The sequence below is a fragment of the Dicentrarchus labrax genome, unplaced genomic scaffold, assembly GCF_905237075.1.
Source record: "Dicentrarchus labrax unplaced genomic scaffold, dlabrax2021, whole genome shotgun sequence".
Taxonomy (NCBI): domain Eukaryota; kingdom Metazoa; phylum Chordata; class Actinopteri; family Moronidae; genus Dicentrarchus; species Dicentrarchus labrax.
The window spans coordinates 7,698,837-7,723,799 of record NW_026136722.1 but is presented as its reverse complement, the minus strand read 5'-3'; the positions used below and the strand labels follow the sequence as shown (position 1 = coordinate 7,723,799).

At 40.6% G+C, this 24,963-nt stretch overlaps 1 protein-coding gene across 9 annotated transcripts; it reads left to right on the top strand.

The window, feature by feature from the left end:
- Nucleotides 1-393: 393 nt before the first annotated feature.
- Nucleotides 394-24,854, top strand: arhgap17b (Rho GTPase activating protein 17b). 9 transcript variants are annotated; one of them, XM_051387701.1, is made up of 21 exons: nt 395-816; nt 6,363-6,402; nt 12,537-12,641; nt 13,119-13,195; nt 13,590-13,701; nt 14,107-14,183; nt 14,371-14,473; nt 14,756-14,824; nt 14,994-15,075; nt 16,045-16,172; nt 16,741-16,852; nt 16,935-17,016; nt 17,175-17,255; nt 17,834-17,947; nt 18,045-18,136; nt 18,900-19,038; nt 19,851-20,144; nt 20,767-20,888; nt 20,971-21,345; nt 22,700-22,741; nt 23,392-23,536. In XM_051387701.1, exons 1-20 carry the CDS (start codon nt 764-766, stop codon nt 22,705-22,707), a joined length of 2,265 nt encoding a protein of 754 aa, XP_051243661.1. In that variant the 5' UTR covers nt 395-763; the 3' UTR covers nt 22,708-22,741; nt 23,392-23,536. The 9 variants fall into 9 exon arrangements, with proteins under 9 accessions (XP_051243655.1, XP_051243661.1, XP_051243660.1 ...); XM_051387700.1 differs by having other exon boundaries at nt 22,700-22,745; XM_051387699.1 differs by having other exon boundaries at nt 22,700-22,751.
- The last annotated feature ends 109 nt before the right edge of the window (nt 24,855-24,963 follow it).

The window sequence follows — 24,963 nt, the reverse complement described above, 5'->3', positions numbered from 1 at the left end:
CATGATGTGGAGGTGTTGATTGACGCTTGTTGGTTCTGATCAGCATTATAACCACTTGTTTTCTCTTTTTTTGGAACATTTGCTATATAGGCCTCATTAGTTCACCCATTAGTGACTTTTGCAGAACTTGTTTTTCCAATCCCCTTACTATGTTTATTGTTAGGTACCAAAATGCTAGCCTGCTTGGCAATAAACCTGTTTGTAAGTTAACCCAGTGGTGTGATTTTCTACAATCTATTATCTATAATCAAATAAAACGTAAAAATGTAAATGTGACTTTGTCATGACCATGACAGACCAATAGCTGAGTCAATGCTTTTTCTTTTCTTTTTTTTTTTTTTTTTTTGCTAAGGTATCACATGTCACCATTGGGCCGTGCAGCACACAGTAGGGAAGTAAAGGCACTTCCTTCTTCCTACCACACTGGTTGCACTCTAACCAGTCACTTCAATAGGAAGTCTAATATTCGTGGCTATGGGGATCCAGAAGCTCGTCAGCGGCTGTTTCAACTGACTTCTCTGCTTTCTCCTTCTCTCTCTCTCTCTCTCTATCTCTCTCTGGCGTTCAAACAGCGGACGGCCAATGTCACCGAGTTTAATGTGGAAAACCACTGAGTTGTAGTGCGTTCAAGTGCTCGGAGCCCTTTTTGCCACAATGGCTGCGACGTAGCGCAACTTTTTGGGTCCACTGTGGATGAACGACCGCGCTCCGAAGGCGCCACAAACTTTTACCGACTTGCTGGAGACCCCGAGGAGGAGAAACCATGAAGAAACAGTTCAACCGCATGAAGCAGCTCGCCAACCAGACTGTCGGAAGGTGGGTGTTTATTTTAACAACATGCATTGTTGCAAAAGTGGATGACATATATTTACATTGTGGCAGGGAACAACAGTGTTGCTGTTGTTGCTTTTCGTGATTTGCCAATATTCAGTGTTGTCCTCGTTGTTATCTGTCGGAAGGGCTGGGCTGCGGTTTTTGCGTAATAAATACCTGGATGAAGGTTTAGTAAAGTTTGCAGTTGAGTAATGTATCTACATGTCACATAGGCTTTGATTCTTTAATGGTTTTTAGACAATACAAGAAGTTTTGAAAAGGTGTCTCAGATGTTGTTTAATGAAGTATGAAGCTTTTCTTCCCTTTAACATTCTCCTGCTGTGTCTGTGGTAGTAATAAGTCAGTGCCTTCATTAGATTTATGGCTGCAGCTAACAAATATATTCATCATCGATTAATCTGTGCGATAATTTTGGATTCATCGAATAATCGAAACATTAATGCAAAGAAATCTTCATTTGAAAATCAATAAAATGTCAAATGAAAGTTGAAAAATGTCCATTACAATGTCAAATGTTTAGGTTAGTCTGGCTAACGGACTATAAAACTCAAATACATTCATTTTAAAATCATGTAAAAGTGATAAAATAAGCAAATTCTCACAGTTTAGATGCTAGAACCTGCTAATATTTGGTATTTTTTGTTGTAAGATTAAGAATTGGTTATCAAAATAGTAACAGGTTAATTTCTTAGTTGGGTAGTTGATTAATGAACTCATTCTTCTAATTAAATTAATTAATCTCTATACCTCTCAGTGTACCTGAATGGAGAAATTCTGGGCTTGCAGAACCTGTTTCCAGTTTAGTAGTGGCTTTTGTGCCTCAAGGACTGTCTAAGATCACATTTGGAGATACTGGTACTCACACACACATTTCCTGATGTGTGGTGATACTACAGTTAGTTTACACACACACACACACACACACACACACACACACACACACACACACACACACACACACACACACAATATCTATACCATCTCTTTCCCCTCTCTCTCTCTCTCTCCCTTCATCTCCGTCCCCATGGGGGTTTCCAGCCCTGTTCTCCATCAGCAGGCCCTCCTGAGATGATGTCTGCAGTTATTACTGCATTAATGATGTCTGCAGATGAAGCCCCTCGTAATGTCTCTCCAACCAAAAGCCTGTAGCAACTGGATTCTTCCCATACATTCCTCCATATGTTGTGTAAGAGCAGTAAAACTCCACTGTGCCCATTGACAGCTCCATTACTGAGAGGCTGAAGTGTTTGCAAGCACACACCCACTGTGGATTTCTGCTGGATAGAGTCAGGAACACGTCAGGAAATATTTCGGTACAATTTGTAGCACTACATGAAGTTGTAGTCATGATGTTATATAAATAAATGGTTGAAATTTATTTATATAACAAATAAATTTATTTTGTTAAATAAAGTGAAACTACGCAGTCGGTAATAACTGAAAGGTCAAATCAGTGTTTAAAATGTCATTGTTAATTTCTTTTACCCAATCTTCATTCAATCTAAACATCAGTTTAGGGCTGCAACTAATGATTATTTTATTTGTTTTCAATAAAAAAAATGGCAATTGAAACTTCTCAGAGCCCCAGATAACATCTTCAAACATCTTGTTTTGTCTGACTAATCGTTTAAGCTCTGCATCAGTTTGATGACCCAGACTGAGAGAAGTATAAAGTTACACCATCATTAGGTGTAGGTCCATTTTTTGTGATATTATTTTTCCTTAACTGGGTTCAGAGGGGTGACAAAAAAGTCATATACCATCCTTCCACATGGATAAGCCAAATTAAATGTTCATTACCATGGATTTTACACTGATTGCCACCAGAGCACTAGCATGTCCAGTGGATTTGACGGTTGGTTTGTGATGATGTGGTTCTCTGTTTGGCACAGGAAGGGCCAGGCAGAGAGGGTTTTTTGTGGAGTAAGCATTTCCACGGTTGTTGTCGGGGACACAGTGGAGGGCCGGGGACGTCACGCAGCCACAGATGGGTGTTTTTATAAAAGAGGAAGCCAGTTTGATTTACATGTGTTTAATAAGGAGGAAGCTGTTTGATTTACGTAGAGTTGCAGTGTGGCTTGCAGGGCAGCAGTGTTTATGAGTCCTTGCATACCTCTGGAGAGATAAGCTTACACCAAACCCTTTAAACAAAACTTTGATTTGGGATGAAAAACGAAGGCAGTTTAACATTATTTTTCTCACTGGCTTAGTAATCAAAAGTCCGTTTACGTAACACACAGTTACTGGTCTGCTCTTTCTGTGTTTCTGTGTTGTTCTGCTTCAAGTTTTCTGTCAGGGTCTGGGCTCTGGCATTGAGTCTATTCTTAGAACAATAGCTGCTGACCAGAGCCGAGCTGTACTCCAGTCAAATCAATGCTAATTCAATATTGATAAGAATCTAAAGATTGCTCGTGTAGCTTTCTCCTTCAGAGGCGAGCCAATGAAGCCCTAATGTGTAATGCGATCATGTGGATCAGTGTGAAGGTATTCTGGCTGCACATCGTATCTCATGCCAACAAATGTATGTATTACATTATATGTATTAAATTTCGACCTTTATTGAACTGATAACGTAATATGGTGTGACTGTGTAATTTGTGACTAGCAGTGAAGTTGCAGATTGCAACCATTTGAATACAGCTCAGGCTGTGTAGGAGAAACTATGTTGGCTGTGAAAAAGGCCTTATCCAGAGAGCATTCTGTGCTACTGTAGAAACATGGCGGTTCAACATGGTGGCCTCTCTGTGGAAGACGACCCGCTCCCTCTATAGATAAAAACAGCTCATTCTAGGGTAACAAAAACACAACTATTCTTATTTCAGGTTATTATACACTAATGAAAACATACCTATGAATATTATATTCCATTTCCGCCAATAGATCCTCCTTAATGTTACACACCGGACCCTTAAAAACATGGCTTAATTGTCCTATCCCTGTCTGCATTTGTACTAAATCTTATGCGTTTCAAACATCAGTTAGGGGTCTGCTCTTTGCTTGGAAATATCCTCTGTTGCTTAGGACATGATGCTGTGTATGTTAAAGAAATCAGCAAGAAAAGCAGTATATCAAGACAGAAACTTCAAGAAGCCACAGTAGATACTGAGGGGTATCGTTTGAACATTTTGCCGTCAACAAGAGTTCTGAAACAAGGCAAGCTTGATTTGTGATATCACAAATACTGAAGTCAATCCTGGTCTAATATGCAGCTTATTCAAGTGTGATTTAAAAAACCTGAAGCCCCAGTGCACACACACTGAGAATGGACTTTACAGTGATGTAGGAGACATCTTGTGTCCGGCACGAAAACGTATTGCATATTCATAGTTTCTGGAATTTTTAATGAGGGAGTAGAATACATTTTAAGGATTTTCTACTTTTTTGCATAACAAACACATCAGAAACAAGTAGATTATTTGTATATCTTAATACATAACAGGAGTGGATCTTTGAATTTAGAACTATCTGATCAAAGAATAAGTGGAGAAGTCTGATAGATGCCAACTAGGGCTGTAATTAACGATTGTTTTTACTGTTGATTAATCTATCCATTGTTTTCTCGTTTGGTCCGTAGTATGTCAGCAAAGAGTGAAATATACCGTAAAACTTCCAATAAAAGCAGGGTCCCTAATAGAGGCAGGTCTCTTTTAAAAGGCTGGTGTGGCCACACGCTTTGACAAATAAACGCGGGTCTCCAATAGAGGCCTGGTCTGGATTTTATAGAAATTATCTCGATGTATAAAACCTCTTAAAACCCACCAGGTCGCCTGCTTGAGCGAGTTTTAAGTCGTTTTGATCTCCTACACAAATATAAATGTATAAACTTCTGTCAATATGTACATTATGCACATTGTGCAGATCAGTTAGATTCTCGACAATTCAGTCTTTCACTATATTTTATGAAAACTATCAACACCGAAGTATAACGTTAATTCATTCTGAATAACCGGTAACATGGTAAACAAGAGAGATGGAAAAAACCTCTGAAGCGATCATAATAATCATGTTACTTGTCAAATTTGCTGAACAAAACTCAACAGAAGCAGCAGTTAGTTTAGTTTAGTTTAATTTAGTTTTGTGCTAAAGGAATTAAAGGCCTGTCCCAAATAGAGGCCTGTCCCCAATAAAGGCAGGGGGAGTTCAGTGATTTAAGCAAATAAACGCCCGGGCTATTAGTAGAAGTTAGTTTTTCGGTACCCATCAAAAGATCCCTAAACTGAAGGTGACATTTTAAAAATGTCTTGTTTTCACTGACCAGCAGTCCAAAAAAGATATTCTATCACAGAAGACAAGAAGAAAAACCGACAATATTCACATTTGAGGAACTTAAACATGTACATTTTTGCAATTTGGGCCTGCTACTAATAGTACGAGCCAGAGGAGTGCAGCCAAAGGCATTTTCGATTAACAGTGAGGATATTTTAGTGAGATAAAGCTGTATCCGTAGGGTATAACTTACAGCATTAGGTAATAACTCTTGCTTGGCAGAGGGTTAATTGATCCCTGCGAGATTTGAATCTATAGTGTGGGCCTGCTCTAGTAGGGGTAGGGTCTTCAGGGATTTGTGTGTAGATGTAATGTGTGTCAGTGTTGGTGTATTTGTTAGATATCGACAAGGTGAGTGATGAGCTCATTTGCTAGGTCTCTCTAGCTCAGCAATATTCATCCCAAGAAGCAGAGACAGATTATTAGTCTCTGGCTCTGAAATGGGTGTAACTCTGCTATGAGAGCTTTGAGGTCACATATTTAGAAGCGTATCTTTTTTCAGATGTACGGGAGGTGATCTTGGAATATTATCAACATTTCCTAGAAGTTTTGCAGTGAGGTGACTATCCTGTTTTCCGAAGACTCGGCTATAATGTGCAGTGTGTTCAGGGTGTTTAAGACATCAACAACCCTCCTCTACACACACACATACATACACATCGCCCCTGTTGCCATAACAAACAAGGTGGAGATGACACGACAGGAAGTGTGTGTTCGGACAGAGTGGAGGAATCCGACAGGTCCATCATGGAAAACAGCCACAGGCATGAGTGGTGCGTTTGTGCATACATGTTGAGCATGTGAACACAAATGGCACCCAGCAATTCACATAAGACAAATGTCGCATTCTTAGGAGGTCTATTGTGTGACAGCATTTTATTGTGCATTTGTGGACGTTAGCTTATGCTGCACGGTGTGACTTTGCTGCAGGCACAAACTGCAGACAGGTCAGGCTGGATTGGCTCCTCTGCTTTAGTTTGATGGTCTCGTTTGCAGTGTGCTCATCAATTCAGCTGAATTTTAACAGCAAGTTTGGTCTTGTTTAGTTGAAATACAACACTGCAATAGCTGTATGTCAATGTGCTGCATCTTTCTGCCAATGCAGAATAGTGAGACATGTCCAAATGCTCCATTATTTTGGCATTTCATTCAAATTATGTGCTGTGTCTTCCTTAACTCATATCCGTTTTACATTATATTGTGTTTCTCTGTTTGTTGTCAGTGTTTGACTTTTGGCTTCATGTTTGTGTTTCCCTCAACAGGGCTGAGAAAACCGAGGTGCTGAGTGATGACCTCCTACAGGTGAATATGACCTTCCCCACTATTCCGATACATCAACTGTGAGATGGCTTTAGATTCAAACTGTATCTCGTGTCACAGTGTTGACAGTATTAAATTGTCATCCACTACCTAAAGTGTAAACATTCATAATTAAACAGTATTTCACACTATAAAAACATGATGTACATAGTTGAGGGACAAATCTTTGTATTTTTATGATAAGACATTCTCATGTGGACATTTATTTATCAACCAACAGAATATTAATCAACAACTAGTTTTAATTGGTGATAAATCCTTTCAGTAACTTCAAGTAAAATGGCAAACTTTTGCTAATTCTACCTTCTCCGATATGAAGATGGAGTCCTTGCCGAAAATAATCCTACATAAACCTTCATTTTGCCTTCAGCAAGTTTTTCTTCCAATAAGCACCTACTTGGAAAATAAGCAGATTAATTTATTTTGTGTAAATGATTCCATCAAAATGTTTTACCAAAATGTATAAGAACAATTATTATACAAATACCAAGAAAAGTATAACCTTATAGTCACACTATAATCATTTTTCTGTCAAACTTTGTTAACCTTATCGTCAGTGCATCGAACCATCTAAACCTCTGTCTGTGAATCAAATCCTTAAAATCAGGATCGTGTATCATAACAAACCATGAGCGGGCTATATTGTTGCACGCCTTGCATCCACAGTTGTGTCAAAAAGTGGCACAGAATGTTTACAGATTATTGTAACTGTGATTCAGTATCTGATCTATAAATCTATATATATCTATCTTTAAACCCTCTTTATTTTAAACTACTGTATTTGAGTGTCTTACAAGTTCTTCTCGAAGGCTCTGTTAAAGCCATCATGCCTTAGCAGCTTGTTGATGCCAAGTCTCTCTGCAGTCTTGGAGTACAACTACTGGCATTAAAACATTACTGCGGGAGTCTTTCATTCAGTAATGCCTCGCCAGCTCAGGGGTTTGGCACTGTAGGAAAAGTGCCTCATGGTTTTCCACTCAAGACGAACCCTGGCAATGTTCTGTTATCTTGAAATCATACTGGATGTCCGCTGTGCACCGTGTGTGTTGGGGGATGGGGAGCACTGTGGCTAGTGAAAATGTGAGATCACTGCTAGAAAAAGAGTGTGAAGAAATACAGGAGAGACTGAAAAAGACTGTTTACAGACAAAAGGAGCTCTTGTGGAAGGAAAAGTAAAGGTTAAGTCTAAAGCCTCTCATTCAATCATGGAATTCAAAGTTTTATGACATGTTGCAGTGAACTATGAACCCCATGTGGTTCGCACACACAGTATTACAAACACTTAGTGGTGAAGAAAATGATTATTTCTTGTTGAATAGGCGGAAATAAATGCAGACAATTGTTTTGCTGTAATCAAGACAATGAGTCGAGGGTTGTTTTTTTGCTTCAACGGTGGTAATAGTTAAATTTAGTTGTATATTGTCTCAAAAGTACAGAGCGCAGACCGACCCAACCCTTCCAGAGAATGCGTTCTCTCGTCTTTGGTCCTCGTTCCTGAACGACAGGAGCTTTGTGCTGCGTTAGACATTCCTTTAGCTCCAGCTCTCAGTGAGGAATGTGATTGTCAGGCGGTCAGCGTAGTGGAGGTGGTTGGGTGTCTTTAGGCTTCACAGCAACTTGAGCTCTAAGTTGCCTGTCAGAATCTGTGGTTTAATGGTTAATCAGGACGCATGCTGCTCACAGTCAGTTGTCAGATATACAACCTGATTACAGTCATCTCTATAAAATGTGTAGCTCACAGTTTACTGATTCATAGACCAGTGAATCAGTTTCGGCATTTTAATTTAATCACACTAGCTGGGGAAGTTTTTCCCCTCTTTCCAAACATGAGCAGAGAAAGAATATTTTTTTCCTTTCCCCCTCCCCACACGCTCCCACACCCCCTTCTCTAGACTGTCCAACTTGAAATTTGACTCTACGATTTCCATGGTGTTGTAGTAGTCTTTTCATTTCCATTTTTCCACAGTCCTTTGCCTTGGCTGAGGCATTTATCTTGTTTGGACACGTCCTGCCTCAGTGGGAAAGTTGAGGAGGCTCTCAGACCTGCCTGGCCTCATATTGGAGAGAGAGTCAGGCTAGAACTGATCCCATATCTTGGTATTTGAATACAACTTTGGATACACAATGGACCGTTATTGTTGTGGCAGCTGGAGTATACTCATATCTGATACTGTATGTTTAGCAGGTATCTGTCAGCTAGCCAAAGGGACAGTTCCAGCGTTTTCATTGTTGTTATAACACTGGACTGGTCTGTTAAAGGAAGAGTTATTTTTGGATAGACGCTTATTCGTTTCGTTGCTCAAAGTAAGATGAGAAGATTACGTCTGTGCGCCAAATATGTAGCAATAGCCAGCAACTGCTTAGCTTAGCACAAATACAGGAAACAGGGGGAAACAGCTAGCACTGTCTGAAGGTAACATCTGAATACCAGCGCCTCTAAAGCTCACTAACTAGGACGTTAGAGCTCGTTTGTTTAATCAATACAAAAACCGAAATGTAGAATTGACACATGGAGGGTAATGTGCAGGACTTGGCTAGTCGCAGTAAGTTACTGCAGCCTTGTTGTCACAGTGTGGTTGCCAGGCAACCAGAAGAGACTGCAGGAAGTTACTAGACCTGGGCAAGAAATAGTTTGGCCCCATTTAAGTGGCAAATTGTTTTTTTTACAGATTAAATAAATGCAATTTAATGTATTAATTAGTTTGCTTTTGCTTATGCAGATTTTGTTACCTTCAAAGAGAGTTAGCCGTTTCCCCCTCTTTCCAGTCTTTATGCTAAGCTAAGCTCACTGCCTGCTGGCTGTAGCTTCATATTTAACGGACAGACGTGACATCAGTATCGATCTTCTCATCTAACTCCACACTAAAAAGGGAATAAGCGTATTTCCCAAAGTGTCGAACATTTCCTCTGAGCAAACATGACCATTGTTGCGTTTGAATCGGCTGGCCAGACCGTCAGCCATCCTGCCAACAAGGTCAGCCAGTCAGCCGAAGCAGCTCCAAGCCAGAAAACAAAACTGTATCCACCCGCCCGGTTCCTCTCTGACTCACCGAACGTTCCACATTTTCTGCTGTGGCAGATCAGAGGTCGTCAGCTCACTCTCTTCACTGTTTTCATTGCTGCCCGGGAAAAAAAAAGATGGCAGCAACAGGCCTGTAAACCTTTGGACAGCTCCATAACTGGAGAGGCAGGCGGAAGGGATCATATATTTTGTGTGTGTGTGCGTGTGTGTGTGTGCGCTAGTCTGTCAGGGAGTTTTCCTGCTTTTTTTCCCTTCTTTCTTCAACTCTATGACTTCAGTTTGTCAGGGTGTTTCTGTGTGTGTGTGCAACAGTCTGTTTCCATAATTGAGTTTCTCCTCCTGAGGGCAGATCTTTTCTTGTGAGCACAGTAAAGCTTGCTGCTTCAGACGTTAGACTGGCTAATTAAAGTTTAAGATCATAAGACCTTTTCTTTTCTATGAGTTATTACGTTAAAAGAAGGTCATATAGATATTTTTCAATATTGACTGTATGTCTAATAACTTCATCTAGGTGGTATGTAGGTAAATGAAGACAAGATACATATATATTCATATATACACTTTTGACATACTTTAAATGTAAACTGTGTAAAACAGACTGTAATTCAATATCACAGACATTACATTTTGTATGTTTGCTGTGTGCCTCTCGAGGGTCTTATGGTGAACACTCGTGGAAAACACTTTTCCATCAGCGGAGACAATGCGATCACCCAGTCCGCAGTACCGCCCACACTACAGTCACTCAGGCCTCTTTCTTTCCTTCTTGGCGACGAGTTTTTGGAGGTCTGGATCCAATCGAGGCATCACAAGATAGAGCTAGACTTCGATGCATTAATCAGAGCTGGGGATCAGCTGAATGGTGAGCGAATCAATTGGATCCAGGCGAGGAAGCCAAGTCCAGCTGTGGTCTGGCATGGAACATACAGCTGCAGGAAAGAGAGGAGGAGAGAGTGAAGGGAGCGGGAGGAGGAAGAAAAGTGTCTGTGTGTGTGTGTGTGTGTGTGTGTCTCTCTGTAAGTGAGAGGGAGAGCTAGAGAGTGCCTGATATGGCTGTAAAGAGAACAGCAAATTAGTGGGGGATAAAAGTAAAGGAAGAAGAGAGAGAGCGAGATGGGGATCAGACAGCAAAAGAGGGCCAAATAGTGACACAGCGGGATGTTTACACTGAAACAGGAAGAGGAAGTGAATACTTAAATGACAGACGGACAGTTTGGTTTATCATAAATGTTTTCACCTCATACAAAATCTCACTTAAATACTATACTACGACAGTTTTCGTGGTAAAGGATACTGATAAAGTTTGGGTTTATAGACCATACTAGTGTTTTTAAGTTACATTTGGCAAAGACTTGAGACTTTATTGTTGCATGGTCATGAAGTTGTGAAAACTCTCAATGTTTGCTCTTGTCTTGGAAGTTCATGTAATTGGCCCAGTCGTTCCCAGTCACTTTAGAAGCTGCCACCTTAGTTTTCTTGGGGAGACTCTTTCACTTACTTACACCACTGACTTTACTGCCATCCACATCTCATCTCTCTTTGCAGTTGAATCTGTGTCTTTGCAAATAAACCAGTAAATTTAAGTTCTTTTTGGTGTCCCTACCATTATTTGCTGTGGCTGTGTGAACCGGTCAATGCCAAATGGCGACCTTTTCAATGCAAACCACAAAATTCTGTTTTTTATTTTTACGACATGAGTGGGTTTTTTTTAATTTTGGGACTGATTTTGAGGTTTTGGATACACCTTTAATATCACTTTTTATATTAAGCCATTGTGGGTAATGTTGCAAATAAATTAACAGTACTTGTTCATGGCAATATTAGATTTTCATATGGTAAACGGACAGCAGTGATATAATGCCTTTCTAGTCTTCCGACCACTAAAGCACTTTACACTACATGTCACCCATTCACACACTGATTGCAGAGCCTGCACTACAAAGAGCCAACTGCTCATCAAAAACTAACCAAGCCTTTCACAAACAAACAAACAAACACACACACACACACACACACACACACACACACACACACACACACACGCAGATATCAGTGCATCAGGGTTCAGTATCTTGCCCAAGGACATGCAGATGGAGCCACCGCCGTACATAAGAGCCACAGTATAAGTTTGATATTTGTATTGTTTTTATATCGCTATTGTTTTTTATTTTAGCCATAAACCATATTAAGTAAGGCAATCAATAGATAGTAACTGTGAAGGATTAATTATAACATCAGTGTTTCAATCCAAATTACCCTCGATACTGATCAGGTATCAGCCACATGTGACCAGTCCACATTGACAGTTTCAGGCTCAGTGACAATATAAAATCCACTGTTTCTGCTTTTAGTTACATTCATTTGGTCACAGCAATCCCTTGTGCGTTCTTTTGTCTTATTTATTATGAGTTCCTGCAGTGAGGAATGCGTTACACAGAGTTAAAATCTTGGGAAAAGAGAGCAAATGTATTGAACACTGGCAGATACACTGGGTTTAGGTATAATGATTGGTATCGTGAGAAAGAAAAGTTTGATCGATGCATCTCAAGGTAGAAGTCTGAAAATATATGTCACGCTCCGGAAAATGGGCTGTGGTAAAGTATACATGATGTGTTAAAACATGCAAAACCATGCAACCATGGGTTACTTAAAATACCTGCTTATGAAGTGTAACCAGTAGATCAGGACACCTCAGACCTGCGGTCAGAATGATATATTTGTTCTGCTTGATAATATCTCTGCATGGAGTCTTCAAATGTCGAGACAAAGAAGTATTCCCTGTTCTCAATAAAGCCCACAATTCATCAGCCTGTTACTTATCTGCTGGGAGTCCTTCCATCTGGCTGTCAGTGCTGCCTGTTGTAACATTGCACGCTGCAGGACAGAGCTCGACAGACATCCTCCATCATCTTTCAATAACAAGAGCAGGATGGAAAGTTTAGAGATGGATGTGCACTGGTGCAGCTTCAGCATTGTGATTTGTAGCTCTCACCTGTGTTATTTCTGTTGAACAGGAAACTCTGAGTGAACACTGCTCACAGTACAGCTGTTTTGTTTGTTCTAGGTTTATAACGTTTATAATGTGCATTCACAGATCGAGAGGCGGATGGAGTTGGTGCGTTTGGTGTCGCACAACGCGCACAAGAGGCTGGTGTCCTGCCTGCAGGGTCAACTGGGCACAGACACAGAGAAGAGACATGTAAGAATCACCCTCTGCCTTCACTTTTCTTTTATTCTCATAACGTCATCTTATTACCTCATCCTACCATGTTAGCAGCAACATGCTACAAAGCCATGATTTCTATTAAAAGCTTTCCCATTTTGAATCACTCGGAGACATGTTGGTGTACATAAAGGTGAATCACTGTGACACCATTGTCCGTATTGGCAGGGACCTGCTATCTTATGCTATGAACTCATAGCGTCTCCTCTTATGTAACACACTGATATGAGTGACTCAGGAGAAAAATATTCAGCACTGGCCTCCTGCCAGTTTAAACTATCACTGCATAACAGGCCCACCTCAGCCATATTGTCACAATACAACTCAGAGGGAATCTTGTTATATGTTACTTTATAATGCTTTTATATTTTTTTGACATGCCTGCAGCTAAGCATTGGGTAATCTTTTGTTCACTGTGCATTTTGGAACTTTAATATGTTGGTCTGTTTGCAGAAAAAGTTGCCCCTAACAACGCTGTCCCAGACCATGCAGGAGGGTGGCAGCCAGCTGGGAGACGAGAGTCTGATTGGGTGAGTTGCCAAAGTGAAGTACAAGATTTTATTTCATGCAAAACCAGTTTCAGCGATATTTAAGAGCATACAACGTCTGACTGTCTCAAAATGAACTCTCATTGATCTTAATGAACCAAAAGAGCATAATTAAAAGTGATGAACTGAGTGAACGGAGCATGAAGGGGCCTCTTTTGTGTCTGTGTTTTCTTTTACATTAAAATTTTTTTCTCACTGTGATAAAACTAGCAATAACAGTCATTTCATTTATTTCTGTGTGTGTGTGTGTGTGTGTGTGTGTGTGTGTGTGTGTGTGTGTGTGTGTGTGTGTGTGTGTGTGTGTGTGTGTGTGTGTGTGTGTGTGTGTGTGTGTGTGTGTGTGTGTGTGTGTGTGTGTGTGTGTGTGTGTGAGCAGCAAGATGATGGATGTATGTGGGGAGGCAGAGAGCAGGTTAGCAACTGAACTGATGCAGCATGAAGTCCAGATTGAGAGAGACATCCTGGATCCTCTCAACCAGCTGGCAGAGGTAAAAACACAGCAGCTTCCTTTATACTGTAGCGATCCCTTACGCCCTGCCTGCATGTGTCTGTATTTAAGTTGCAAATCTGCATAATTGTGGCCTAGAAAAATCCCTTTTTTTAACCAAATTACTTTTAACAGAAACATTCAGTGAGCCTGCACAGAATCCAAACATACTGTTGTGTGTGTGTGTGTGTGTGTGTGTGTGTGTGTGTGTGGTTGTGTGTGTGTGTGTGTGTGTGTGTAATCTCATGATTGTGCCAAATTCAACATGGCCTCTGGCATCTTTTTGTGTTGTATTACCATTCTGCATGATTCATATTGACACAATGTTCTCACAGGAAAGGTGTTATCCTCAGTGCTGACTATAAATTGCTTGTGTACTCATGGGTCCTCACTGTTTCTCTCACAGATAGAGATTCCCAATATACTAAAACAGAGAAAACAACTCGCCAAACTGGTTCTGGACTATGACTCGGCCAAGACGAGGTAGACCAGCATATATTCTGAATTCTACTGCTACTATTATTTTCAGATGTCAACTTTAATTTAAAATTTGTTTTTTCAAAATTAATGTTGATCTTAGTCATGAATATGAACAAAAGAAAGGAACTTGTTAAATCAAATACACTCATGCTTACTGTAAACAGTGTCCAAATAATTTCTCGGCCCGCAGGTACTACCAGGCGGCAAAGTCCAACAACCAGGCTATGGCAGCTAAAGCCGATTCGCTTAAAGACGAGATGGACGAGGCTCTCAACAAAGTAGAAATATGCAAGGTAGATTTTGTTTTAAATTTGTACATTGCAGCCAGGGCCTTTTCATCAGGTTAGAATAATATCTTATGAACTGACTGAACAAAGGAAGCCTTGTAACAGGAGTGCATCGGGAACCAAACATGCCACGCACATTGTTAGGATCACGTAATTGGAGGTCATTGCTTTGTCATCTGGAGTTCATCTACGTCTTAATGAAAAGTTTCTGTGTAAAGTAAAGCAGGAGGTTTAAGGTTGCCATAATGCTTTGCCATGTATGGAAACTTTTTTTTTCTCATCCTACAGGACCAGCTCTCTGCAGACTTGTACAACTTTGCTTCCAAAGAGGGAGATTACGCACGCTATTATGTCATGGTGAGTGCACCTCAGTTTAGTGTAAATTACCCAGAACAAAAATGGAAATGTGATGCAAATATGGTCCATTCCACTGTAACCATATGATTTGTTGATGCAGTATGAATGCCTGCTTCAGTATATGCCAAAAGGTTTGTATGTATGACCTATGTTTATGTTTTTGTAACAGTTATTAGAGGCCCAGGCCGACTACCACAGGAGGTCTCTGGCAGCTCTGGAGGCAGCTATACCGACTATCCAAATACAGCAAGGTGAACAGCAAATCTGCAAACAATGTAGAAAACATAACCATTGCATATCTCCTTTTAGTTGTAAATATATCCATCTGTTTGGTGGACTATTGCACAACACATAAGCCACTCTGCTTTGAGAAATGCAGACTGGCTTGTTATGTCTTGTTGGGCTCACAGAGTTAAAACAGCGATTTGACTAGCAAAAAAAATATATATTTCACACTGTTTGTATTTTTTAGATTAAGATCAGGCACAATCAATTCAGCATATTTTCCAAGTTTTGTACTTTTTTTTTACCACTGCCTCGAACTCTTAAATGTGTCTGTGATGAAAAACTTTTATTTTGTCTCAGACCTGCTTTTTGTCTGCTCCAAATAAATGACAGCTGACTAACAGCTCAGAAGGTAGACGTACAGCAGAGGGATGATAATGAAGTCAGTCAATGTTCCAGAAAACAAAATCACATTTCATTAAATCAGTTTCTCTCCTAAGTTGTCTTTCCATAGAGCGTTTACATGCAAGTAACTAGGTTACAATCAGCTTTCGGCTCTCTAATGAGAAATTCTGTAACTGGGGACTAAACAAACAGAATTTCCCTGGCTAGTTTTATCTTGGAGAAAGCCGATTTCTTGGCCGTGTGTACACGTAACTCTGGTTTGTAATCTGCTTTTTACATGTGTGCATGTGATCGCTGAAGACTTCAGCTCGGGAAAGCGTCACTGTAATGGCAAAGCAGTGGGATAAAAGGAGGGATCATTACACCTAGCAGTACATCTTTTTTTCAAACTAATCCATCCAAGTCCAGCTAAAACTAACAGGACGTAACCTCCGTAAATCTAAATGAGGTGGTCTCTAAGGCTTAACCGTTGACTGTTTTTAAAATTCAGACAGATTGATGGTGAACATTAAAAGGCTAGTTGACAGACACAGAACAGGAATGCTGTCAAACATGCGTATAAAGACACTGATGATGATCTTCTCTCCTAGACTCTTGGATGGAGAAGCCGGCGTTTGGCACAGCTCTGGAGGAGCACTTGAAGAGGAGTAACCGTGAGATCGCTCTGCCCATCGAGGCCTGCGTCATGATGCTGCTGGAGACCGGCATGAAGGAGGAGGTACGGATGGAGTGATGGCAGAAGAGAGGTCGAAAATTTGGTAAAAGTAGGCCAAAGTTGAAGGGTTAATAAACCAGAAATATTTGACATAAATTTGTAACCATAAAACTTTCCCGCTCCGCTCTGCCGGAGCTGGAAGGAGATGTGATTTCATGTGGACTGCTCTCTAGAAATTATGGTACATACAGTCTGGAAACATCTGCAGCCAACTTGTGGTCAGTTAGCCTTGAGGCTGTGGTGTGTATGTGTGTGTGCGCAGGCATCTGTTACCCATTAGCATGTTCACTATTACACCCTTTAAATTGAACCGTATCACTAGACTCCCCAAGGAGGACAATTTAAGACATTTTTATTAAAGGAAACAAAAATCTTTCTGTACTTCTGTCTGCTACTCATCCCGAAAGAGCCACATCTCCCTTGACTTTCTCGGTCACTCAGTGGATGGTACACTTCAAATGCTTTACTTCTCCTTTCCTGTACCAACCCAGACTCACTTCTTTAATTTCAGGTTTGAAACCAGTCACCTGTACCACTGTCTAGTCATTTTCCCCTATATTTTACCTTGCAGGGTCTCTTCAGAATAGCTGCCGGAGCATCAAAACTGAAGAAGCTAAAAGCGGCATTAGACTGCTCCACCTCGCAGCTCGAGGAGTTCTACTCTGATCCCCACGCCGTCGCTGGTACAACCTCTCCTACAAATCCACAAAAAGTGAAGCCATCTGGTGCAGATCCTTTTCTCATAGCTTTTCTCTTCATACATAGGAGCCCTGAAGTCCTACCTCAGGGAACTTCCTGAACCTTTAATGACTTTTGGCCTGTACGACGAGTGGCTACAGGCCTCCAAGTAAGAAGACACACACATTCAGACAGACATGACTCTTTTAAAACACACTCACTCTGCGCTAATAAGCATTAAACTCACACCTGAATCTGTGTGTGCTCTCTGTTACCTTAAGTAACCAGCAAATATTTATTTGTTTGTGTGTGTGTGTGTGGTTTCAGTGTTCCTGACTCTGACAAGAGGCTTCAGTCTTTGTGGATGACATGTGACCGTTTGCCAAAGACTCACAAGGCAAACCTCAGGTAAGAACATCTTCAACTCTGTTGTGGTCTGTTTAGATGATGCAATGTATGAATTGTCGCTGCAACAGAGGTGTGAGCTTTGTTTTTACAGCAGTACAGAGGTGAATGTGAGTTGAAAAATAGAAAGCTTAGAAATCTTACTAGTTTGCTTGAACAAATTTTGATGCCTTATTCTCAGAGCACTCACTTCTGCTTAGAACAAAGGTTACCAACCTGCGGTCATGACCCCACAAGAAGTCCCAAGATGAATGTTAGAGGTCAAAGATAATTAAAGAGAAAAGGGAACAAAAGAAGAAGAGACAAATTTCTGTTATATAAATTATCTTTTTTTCTACTTTCTGCTTTTTTATTGTGACATATTTGACATTTTTACCACTAATGACTCTAAAACATCATTCAGACATAATCTAAGAAGAAAAAGTAGTGTGGTTGAGCTGCTCAAAACTCATGCCTACAATAAACCATCACTTTGCTTGAAGCTTGGGAACCATTTAAACATCAGTTAGCTAACTTGCCTGTAATGAACAACAGTTGCAGTAGCTTAGATGTTTTTAAACCAACTGGAGTCTCTGTTTCAGGTATCTGGTGAAGTTTCTGGCTAAACTGGCCCAGGACAGTGAGGCTAATAAGATGACTCCCAGCAACATCGCCATAGTCCTGGGGCCCAACCTGCTCTGGGCAAAGACTGAGGGGTAATGACTCTGTGATCTGTTAGCTTATATTTATGTTACATGGACAAAGTGAGGCTGAAGTTCTTAAAGCTTCCTGTCTGTCTGTGGTTGTATTCAGGACGCTGGCAGAGATGGCAGCAGCTACATCTGTCCATGTGGTCGCCATCATTGAGCCTATTATCCAGCACGCTGATTGGTTCTTCCCAGATGGTAAAACATCAGTTTGTTGTATATGCAATAATACTTCTTGTAATGTACTCTATGTATTGTATAAAAACTTTATACTTTTTACTCCACTACATTTATATGGTAATTTATTATTTACAGTGTTACTTAGAGGTCCAGTATGTAGGATTTAGTGGCATATAGCAGTGCAATTGTAGATCGCAACTCGCTTCACCCTCTCCTTCTAAGCAAGAAGAAGAAACTTGGGTGGGTTGGGTTCATACGAATAGATCCTCCTAAATGTTACACACTGGACATTTTTAATAAAAGCTTACGGTTTTGGAGGTTTTTTCCAAACTTTCCTGTAGACATTTTTAAGTGAGAAATATTTTGTCTTGACTTAAAAAAAGAAAACTCTCTTCCTTTTGCATGCTCTCTCCAGCTAGTGCCAGCCCATGCTGGTCCTCTACCGGTGGTCAGAGGGCATTTTGGAAAATTTTAATACATTTTTGAATTTTAATTTTCACTAAATTAAGTGAAACTGAGACACATAGAGAGAAACTGAGCCCACCAAGCAATTAAATTAAAACATGATCCATGATCACCATCAAAGTTTAGCATGCTAACACACACATAGTAATTAGTAATTAACAAGTAATTACAGTTTAATAGCTAGCCTGGCTAAAAAATAACTTAACAATAGAACTGATCAGTCCTCTCTCATTATCATCATCTCAAGATCATCTTTACTCTCATTGTAATTTTCCTCATCTCTTCTCTTATTTGCTTCCCACCTTCTTACGTCCAGAGGTGGACTTCAATGTTTCGGGCATGTTCGCTATGCCCACCCACCCGGCCACCCCAGATCCTGAACCCGGCCTGGAGAGGAAACGCCCCGGCAGCCTGGTGGGGCAAGATGGGGACAGTCACACGCCCCGTAAAGACAGGTACCTGTCTCGCCCCAACCTCAGCCTCAGCCTGCCCCTCACCCTCCCGTCCCGTCCCAAGACACTGAGCAGGCAGGAGTCGCGGGGCCCAGTCGTGTCGGCCCTCTATGTAGTGGCCAACGAGTCCATCACAGTCACTGAAACACCCACTGAAGATCTGCCCAGTCCAGACTTCAAGGCCGTGCCGTAGTCCAATGTAGCTCCCATGAATTTAATTATTGATAAGTCAAAGAAGGGAATGATGTTTTGTGTGATTTTTGCACCACATTTCTGTTTAGGTGGTTCTAGCACAAGCTAATCAGTTATGTTTTCCTCAAGGTTCGCACTGAACATGATGACAAAGCAGTTCTGTGTCAGACATTTTAATGAAACCAATGGGATACAATTTTTGTCTTTAGCTATAATTCTCATGTGTTACTCTTGTGTACTCTTGTGTTATTTCTTTGTTTCTAATTAAAGCTTAGGTCACACTGTAGGTTGCTGGTTTTATGTTTTGTGTGGGCTTCCTCTGTTGCATTTTGTTTGTATGGTGTAGCATCTGTCTCTTCTGTCCCTGCAGAGATGTCGCAGTACAAAGTTGTTCTATTTAAGAGGTCACTGTCATGTGGTTTTATGTCTTTTTGGGTTCTTCTTTCTGAGCTGGTTTCGTTTAACTCAGGAAGTGGCATCTCTTTCTGTTTCTCGCACCATCTCTTTCTGTCTGTCACACTGTTTTTCTGTCTCTTGTCTCTCTCGGTCACTTGCTCTTTCATTCTGTCTGATGGCGTGTGGTTTGCCCTCCTGAACTCTCTCCCCTCTCCCCCCCTCCCTAGCACTGTTAACAAACAGCCGGAGCCCGCTCCACGTAGAGCCAGCACTGTTAATAGAAAGCAGCCACAGCTAACCTCACCCACCTTCCAACCCCCACTGCCCCCTCTGGAAGCCGGGGTTCCTGCCCAACCTGAGCTCCAGCCCCAGGTTCCATCCCCGGCTACAGAGGCGGAGCAGCCTGGCCTGAGTGGTGGTGGTGGTGGTGGTGGTGCTGGTGGTGGTGTTCTGGGTGGTGGGGTCCAAGTAGCCACAGTGAAACCTCAGGTTGTAACCCAGCTCAGCGCAGAAGAGAGCAGGTAAGGAAGAGCAAGCTGAGGTAGCAACAATACTCCACCGCCTGCTCGCAGCCAATCAGCCAATCCGGAGCTCACCCACCCTTTTATGTTTGTCATGTGTTTGATTCGTCTTCAGTTCCTGTACTGGAGATCATAAAATAGAAAATCACAATAATAACAATGTCTATTACGTCCACAGCTTTTAATTTGGATTCATTTTAACAAATTAAGAATGTAATGCAACAAAAATCAATGTGATGCTTTTGTTTACAGGCAACTTTTGTCCCCTGTCCTGCTTGTTGTGATGATTGACAAACTCGGTCTATTTTATATGTATACCCCCCCTTCCTTTTTGCCTGCCTGTCAGCCAGTCTGTCTGAGTGACTACTTTGTGGCAATGTCTGATTTTGCATGTAACGCATTAATGAACAAACTTCTGTTTTTTGTTTTTTTTTTGCATCCTCTTCTCTACACTGGTTTTTATGTTGTTGTTTTTCTAGTCATTGCTAATGTAATAACCTTCAATTGGAAATATGTGTTTTTTTTGCATGAGTTTTTCCACCGATGCAATACCTTCTTCTTAAATGTAAAGTATAGATGATATGTTGATGGATTAACATTTAGATTTGTTGTATTTCCACAGCCCAGCCCGTGAGCTCATGTCCACCCCTCCTCCCCAGAGGAATGGTTCGCTCCATCTTACAGTAGGAACCCCCCACTCTCAAGGTGGATCCAGGGGGCCTAGTCCACACATGGTTCGCAGAGGTGAGAGAATGTACATATTCTGATTATATAGTACCATTAATATTCTTAATATCATGTAATTATTATGTGTTTTCCTCTGAAGGCACCAAGAAGCAGGCCCCAGCTCCACCCAAACAGGCCAGCCCCTTTGCCTCCCAGCTTAGTAACACCCAGACACCCAGCTCCCCTCACCACCCACCCATCACTCCCCGACGCCACCCCAGCAAAGACAGCCTGATCCACGCCCCTAGCCACCCGCCCCCGCAGCCTCCTCAAGCCCACCAGCCCCAGGCGGAGTCGGAGCCCTCTCCCCCAAGCACTCCAACCCCCCCTGACACTCCGCCTCATGATGGATTGCAGTCCAACCCACTATCTTTCTACCACTCTGGATCTCTCCCTCGCCCCTCCAGGCCGGCTCCCAGGCCACGGCCCCGACCCAGCATGCCGCCGCCCCCACAACCCGCAGCAAATGACAACGGTAATGGCATCTGCAGCTCTGCCTCAAAGATCATAACAGGTAAACAGTCTGTTTCCTGTGCCTCACAAATTGTTGTTTTTCAATATTAATTAATATATTATATAAAAAATAATGTGCAGTATCATGATATTTAAATAGTTTCTGGAGATACTAATCATATTTAAAAAAATGAAGGCACACCAGACTGCTGAAATCAAGAGAGGGTAATAACATTTCAGTGTACTTATATTGAGGAAGAGGCATTACTCTGTGTGTGAGTGTGTTTGTGTATGTGTGCACAACATGTGTACTGTATGATGAAGTTTTTCCATTGGAAACTCTCATCCGGCTCCAAATACAGCAGGATCTTTGATCTGGCCACTTCTGTAGTTTTGTGGTGCACAGATCAGCGTCATGGGTGGAAGATGTATTCAGATTGTTTACTTAACTAAAAGTAGTAATACCAAATTTAAAAAAAATACTCCATTACAAGTAAAAGCATGCATTAAAAATTTTACTTACAGAATTATTATTATTATTATGTACTTTAAGTATCAAAAGTAAAAAGTACACATTATGTGAAAGGCTCCTTAAGTGTTATATTATTATACATTATTGGATTATTATTACAGATGTATTTATGTTTAAGTGCCATTTTAATGTTGTAGCTGGCCATGGTGTAGCTAATTAGTTGCTTTATATACTGTTGAGTTGTTTAACCTATAGCAGTTTGTCATATTTTATAAGCTAGTATGTTTAGAATGTAAAATCAATCTCATCCTCAAAGTAAGCTGTAAAAAATGGCTGTAAAATAAATATAGTGGAGAGGACATTTTACCTCAGACATTTCACTTACTTTCACTTTTGGATTATAATTGATGCATTTCATGTTTCCACTGGTAAAGGTGAAGCTAATTTACTTTACTTTACTATAACTTCCTATACTACTGTTACATGTGAATTTTCCCCTGGGGATCAAATCTGATCTTATCCTATAATAAATAATACATCATAATTTATTTGTTGATCATCTAAGATAAAGTAAGATAAAATGAAAAATGAAGTACAATACTTGAGTAAATGTACTTGTTCATATTCAACCAATGAAAACAAAGAAGAGTGCAGTGAGCAACTATTGTGGCGTCTTAATGAAAGTACATAAAACGCTTCTTTAGTGATGTTTAACATGCAACGGCTGAAATCACGTGCTGCTCGTCTGCTGATACTGAATTCAGTATTGAGTGATTTCAGCTTCCTCTCATGGTTTCACTGTATGTAGGTCTCTGGCTTTTGGTTTCACTGTGTCATAAAGCCTCACACACTATATGTAACTTTGGTGATCTGACGCATGACAGGAAATATGTAAATATTGCAGATGTCTGAGCTGCTGGCCTGCCTGTAAGATGAGCTTTGCAAGGCAGGTACTGGTAAGGATCTGATTGGCTGATGCTTCTGTGTCCACTGCATGTGTGTGTCTCTGTGTGGGGAAACAAAGAATGCAGGCGTTTGCTTCTTTTTTTTTAGTGTGTCATTGTTAGCTGTTTGCATTCTGTATACATATGTATTTATGTATATTAATATGCTTCTGTCCTGCACTTTAACCCTTCTGTACAACACAACTAACATGCTTCTGACTGCCACACCATCCCCCCCAATGCTGCTAACAGTTTTCTGTGATCACTAACATGCCCCTAAACATACTAAACAGAATTTAAACAGACAGGATGCTGTTATTCTGTATGTGCACTTTGAACAGCTATATGTAGGAAATGTTTCACATTTAAAGATTAACACACCAAGGATACTCTCCAGCAACTTCCTCCATCTCTAAAAGTGTTACTTAACTGGTTCAATATATGCAACATTGACTAGATTTAAAAGAAAGATAAATCCTTGGTGTCTTACTGAGTGTGTAAAGGTCTTGTGTGTGTGTGTGTGTGTGTGTCTGTGTGTGCTCCCCCAGTTTGAAACTGTGTGTTGCCGTCATAAGTTTGGTTTGTTGCTTGAGCTCAAGTTTAATACGTGTCTAAATTGATTTATTTGCTGATCCCTGACTGTCCTGCACAGACGGAGGCCTGCTCCTAAAGGGGGTTGGACGAGCCCTTATCCCTGAGGTGATTGTGGACCAAGAAGAGGAGAGCTCTGCTGGTCAAGAGCCTGCTGCCGCCACTACCCCAGCCCCGCCCCTAGACCCTCAAATCCAGACAGAGAGTACCGTTCTGTGAAGAAAAAAAAAAAAAAAAAAAGAGGGCTCATCAAAATCCTTTCTTCACACAGCTGGCCCATGTAATAGATTTGAATGCTTATAATCAAATATCAGACAGGTAACTCAAATGCATCGGTTCACTCCAGCTCTTCACGCTGCACTCGCATGATGTCAGACGGCTCTCTGGGAGAAAGAAAAAAAAAAACAGTTGCCTTTTCCTCTGTTTTGCTGAGACTCAAACCAGAAACCTCATCCTGTCAAACTATTAGACTTCATTTTAAACTCCCTTTGTTCTATATACTGCTGGGTATTTTAAGATTGGACTGCAGAGCCTTGCTAGACTCGAGGCTACGGGACTTAAATAGATAACCTGAACACATAGCAGCTGAACTTTAAAGTGCAAAGCTTTCACTTGTCTTCTGCTTCTTTTTAAAGTGTTGCTATCGATACTAAAGGTTCCAATGCTATGAATGTTTTTGGAGACAAAAATATGTGAATCTGGTTTAAGCACCAGGTCAGGACTTGATAACTGGTATTTTTTTTTTATTCAGCAGCACAGTTGTGTGGAGATATTTGGATGTTAACCAGCCACTGGTTAGCTTTTAATCATGATACACAATCACCTTCTGAACTTTTTAAAAAAAATAATTTTCCAATTTGTCAGTTTCAACTTGCTGAATGTGATGTTCATCTTTGGAGAGCTTTTCAATAACTTCAGTACCACATAGCAGCGTAAAGGACCAAAGAAATGGATATGGGCCAAAGGAAATTTAATTAAAATTTAGAGCTGCTCAGCTTTTATTATGGTTGCTAATGACCAAATATTTTGGCAAGAGTGCAATATGACATGCAGTTGTCCTCCAGCGGTGTCCTCTCCACAGCACATGTGCTGTAATTTTTGGTATTTCAGGTAATTTTTCTCCTAGTAATCCAAAGGGATAGGAATTTATTTTGTTTTCCATCTGAAATTTGTTTGATTTCAAGTGACCTGATTGAAGCTCAAAATGGCTTTGATAATCCAAGTTTAGCTTTTATCATTAAAAGGGATTTTTAATAATAAATTGACTGTGGTAATTGTGTTTTCAATACATAGCTTGTAACTGATCACTCCCACTCAAGTTCAAAGCTATGACCAAATATGCCAAAATTCTTCTTTGTTTATTGTTTTTATTGCAGCTGACAATCTTTACCTTGTTGGGGTGTTTTTCAGCTCTTTGATTATATTTTTTTTTATTTCTCCTCAGCATTTTTATGTTTGCTTTTCTGCACATAATGCATCATACAATGCATCATTACTCTTAATTAAAGATTGTTCAACATTTTACAGTGTTGTCAGCTTCTTCTCATCAGTTATTTGTCATTCTGTCAAAAAGTAATTGTTTTTAACAGTTCCTCACGCAAAAGTGGATACAAAGCCAGAAAAAAGTTATCAG

Excerpts from the sequence above, each read along its gene's own strand:
- arhgap17b (XM_051387694.1), top strand. The coding sequence starts at position 764 with ATGAAGAAACAGTTCAACCGCATGAAGCAGCTCGCCAACCAGACTGTC. Across the intron at positions 15,076-16,044 it reads GACTATCCAAATACAGCAAG|ACTCTTGGATGGAGAAGCCG; the intron begins GTGAACAGCAAA and ends CTTCTCTCCTAG. Across the intron at positions 17,948-18,044 it reads CTCTGGGCAAAGACTGAGGG|GACGCTGGCAGAGATGGCAG; the intron begins GTAATGACTCTG and ends GGTTGTATTCAG.